The sequence below is a fragment of the Cariama cristata genome, unplaced genomic scaffold (genome assembly GCF_000690535.1).
Source record: "Cariama cristata isolate BGI_N322 unplaced genomic scaffold, ASM69053v1 scaffold8449, whole genome shotgun sequence".
Classification (NCBI taxonomy): domain Eukaryota; kingdom Metazoa; phylum Chordata; class Aves; order Cariamiformes; family Cariamidae; genus Cariama; species Cariama cristata.
In genome coordinates, this window is record NW_009637352.1 from 3,455 (window position 1) to 6,974 (window position 3,520).

At 55.7% G+C, this 3,520-nt stretch overlaps 1 protein-coding gene across 1 annotated transcript in view; it reads right to left on the minus strand.

Annotated features, from left to right (window-relative positions):
- Positions 1 to 2,818: 2,818 nt before the first annotated feature.
- TRIOBP (TRIO and F-actin binding protein) overlaps positions 2,819 to 3,520 on the minus strand; it is a gene marked incomplete at its 5' end in the record, with an annotated part of 9,184 nt that continues 8,482 nt past the window's right edge. Inside the window, one exon of the mRNA XM_009708293.1 lies at positions 2,819 to 2,980. Within this exon, the coding sequence (XP_009706595.1) occupies positions 2,819 to 2,980 (162 nt within the window). The remainder of the gene's footprint in view (positions 2,981 to 3,520) is intronic.

The following is a 3,520-nucleotide window of genomic DNA, read 5'->3' on the forward strand; positions in this document are numbered from 1 at the left end:
ATCCAGAGGGTTGGTTGAAGAGTGTTTTTTTCTAAAAATGATGCCCCCCCCCCCCCAGCCTGCAACACCGTGCCCTGAACCCCCTTTTTTTTCCCCTCCTTTCTTGGTCCCTACCAATTTCCCATGGCAAGACCACACCTGGCAGCCTGGAAGCAGTTGCCTGAGCTGCTCCATCGCCTCTTGCCTTCCTTCCCATCTCAGCCCCCAGCACGCTGAATGCTCGCCCCATCCTAAATTCAATGGTAACAGCTAGGTCCTGCCGGGAGGCAGAGGGAAAAGCCCGGACCTTGGGCAGCGCAGGGACGGGAAGGTTTCCAGGCCAGAGGCAGGAGGCCAAGCATCAGCCAGAGCAAGCCCAGGCTCTGCCCGGGTGCAATGGGTACCAGCTGGCTGCCAAACTCCATACCTGCCCTCTTGCACCATCCGCTGGGTTGCCCAAGGGCCTCGCACACGTGACTAAAGCCTACAACCCAGTTTTACTGGAATTTGTGGCTTACGAAGCCGTTTGCCTTACCTAGGGAAAGCAGTTGGCACAGCCGTGCTCATGGAGGAGCAGGTCTGTATTTGCGCGTACCCCCCCTGCCCCCAGGCGCTGCCGGTACCACGGCGAGGTTATCACACGCTGCCCTAACTCCTCACTGCGACTGCCACCACGTCCTTACACCCTGTTCCCATCCCCACATCTCGCAGTACACCGGCCTCCCAGCCCATGCATCCGTCATCTCCATCCAAGGGTCCTCCTCGACTCCCTTCGTCTTCCCCTTTTCAGCTGTCACCTCCAGCCCTGGCACGAGCCCGCAATTACGGCTCTTCCATAATTGCCAGCAGCCTCTCCGCACAGCAACAGCTCACGTTTACATTGGGATGGGGCTGAACGAGGAGCAGTCACCCTGAGGTCCTCCATCCTGCCAAAAAAGCAATGTGATTCACTCAAAACCAGGAGGAAAGCGTTCCAGATCCCCAGGATCTGCTTACTCTGCCAGTAATTTGCAGTGCCATCTGCCCCCTCCCATACTGGATTTACGAACACAGCCCAGGCTCAGCCCTTCCTCCGTGGGGCTGAGGGTCCACGGGGGATTTTCAGAGCGGTGCGGTGAAGCAGATTATTTCCCCCCTCCAAACCCAAAGGTGGAGCAAGACAGCTGGATAACGGCACTGCAGGGCTCCTCTCGCTCTCCGGCCAGACGGAAGGAAGCAATGGGTCAGGATGCCCCAAAAATCACACAGGAACCTGGAAAAATGACCTCCCCACCACCACACTGGGTCAGAGCCATGTGACAAGCCTTCCCCTCGAGGAACACATTTTTTTTTTTTCAGTGAAAGGGGAAGATTTTATTAAGTTAAAAGTTGAAGGGTGCAGCAGAGCAGCAGCAGCAGCTGCCACCTTGGAGGAGGGGGGTTGGCTCCGGGGGGTGCAGTAGCAGCCTCACAGCTCCTCTTCCCTGCAAAGGAGAAGCCCTGTGGCTCTGGGCTCCTGCCAATTTGGGTTCTTGAAGGAGCCAAAGGACAGTCACAGAGAGAGCTCGATCATGCAGACTCTTGCCAAGGTCTCCTTTTTCAAAAATCCCAGGCAAGCACATCCATGGCAGACTGCCCCGGCAGCTCCCTCCTATGGCTTGCATGTCTTCTCCGTGGGTTCCTGGTAGTGGCACAGGGAGGGACCGTGGTCCTCACCGTACACCCCAGGGGGTCGTGGAGACATTTGGAAGAGGGAATACACAGCTGTGTGGCCGGGAGTAACAGGACCGGGGAGGGGGAGAAAACCAGATTCTCTTTTTCAGGTTAGAAAATGCTGGTGATGTAGCAAAAGTTTTCCCCCTCCTCTTCCCCTTCTTCCCGGGGGAAAAAAATTCCTCTATAAAATATAATTTTCACATATAAAATCCTGAAGAAGGTGCATGTAAGGAGCCAGTCCAAACAACGTGCTCAGGTACACAGGCAAAAGGGCTTCATCAAAAAAGCTTTGGGAGGGGAGGGAGGAGGTTAGGGGGTGTGTAGGATTCCTCACCAAGGCGATAACGGATGGGATTCAACCTCCCCCTCCTCGCAAGTGAGGAATGGAGCAAATACAAAACAAGAACAGAGTAACAAACGAAGAGCAGACCTAGAGAAAGACAAAACCAGAAATGGTTTAGAAAGACTCCACTGAGCGCAGAAATGTTGTCCCTTCTGCTCCCCCGGGAGATGGCCGTCTGGTGCCCTGCTACAGACCCATCTCGGCACCCACCAGCAAGCGCTGACGGAGCAGGGTGACCCCAATCCCGATGGCCACCGCATCCAAGCACTCCGGACAACAAGATACCCTCATTCCCGTCACCCTGCTTTCCTCCTCAGCCACGGCAGGGATGCCTGTAGGTGAGTGTGGGAGGAGGAAGGTTGGGTCTAATCAGGGCTCCTTTGATGCAGACCTAAAATTTCCATGCTGCGATAGGGAAACCGCTTCAAAGGCGAACGCAGCAAAAGTGTCACCTATGTAGGTAGCACATAACTACCCCCACGCTGTCATCCAAGCCATGGGGTGAAGGCCAGGATGTGGCCGGCTCCCACCTCCAGCCTGGTTGAGCAGCACTTGGTACTGGCCGCAGGAACATCAAGAGAAAGGGGCTGGGGACCTTGGGAGAACACCAAGGACAACAGGAGGGCCAAGGGTGCAGGATGAGAGGATGCAAGAAGCAGAGAAGGAAGAGTTTAAGCCTAAAGTTTCAGCACTGAGTGGAGTGGGAGGAACCAGCAGCTCCCATCCTCATGTCAAAGCAGGGCAGCCAGTCTCAGCCACCTGCACCCGCAGGGGACTTCACCGCATCCCCGGTGCTCACCGTTACTCGCCAAGGCTGTTGCAGAGCGACTCCTTCTCCTGCAGAGCCGCCATGGCCAGGCGCAGGTGCTCCTTCAGTTGCTCGATCTCTCGCTCCGAACGCACCTTAATGTGATTCAGCTCCGCATAAACATCTTGGTATTTCCCTGAGGCAAATCTCTTATCCTGCCAGGGGAGAAAGAGGGGTCAGCAGGTTTTAGGGCTGATATTAGGGAGGGGGGCTGCAAGGCGAGCCCAGCAGGAGAAGGGCCAGCAGATAAGGAGGGGAGAGCCAATTCCAGGTTTGAAGCCCATCCCAATCCAGGCCAGGCAGAAACCATTCAGAAGAAGAGTGTGGAGGCAGCACTTCCCAAACCCCAGGCTGGGGAGGAAGGCAGTTACTGGTCCCACAGCAGCGGGGATCTGCAGCATCAGATTGAGGAGGTGATGTGGACTTTACCATGGCTCGTGTGCGTTTGGGCCAGCCGTATGGGAAAAATAAACCTCACCAGAGATGCAGGCTGCTGAAAGGGCTGGTCCCAGGCACTTATATGGCAAAAAGATTAAGTTATAAAGCTCTTGGAGCATCATTGAATCTCAAAGCCTCTTTCAGGTTCCCCTTTGGCAAGGCTCTTTGAATATCCTTCTGAAGGAGCTGCTGCCAGCGGAGGGAGCAGCACACGCAGCTCCGGTGCCCAAGGAAACGCATCCACCCAGCGAGGGGAC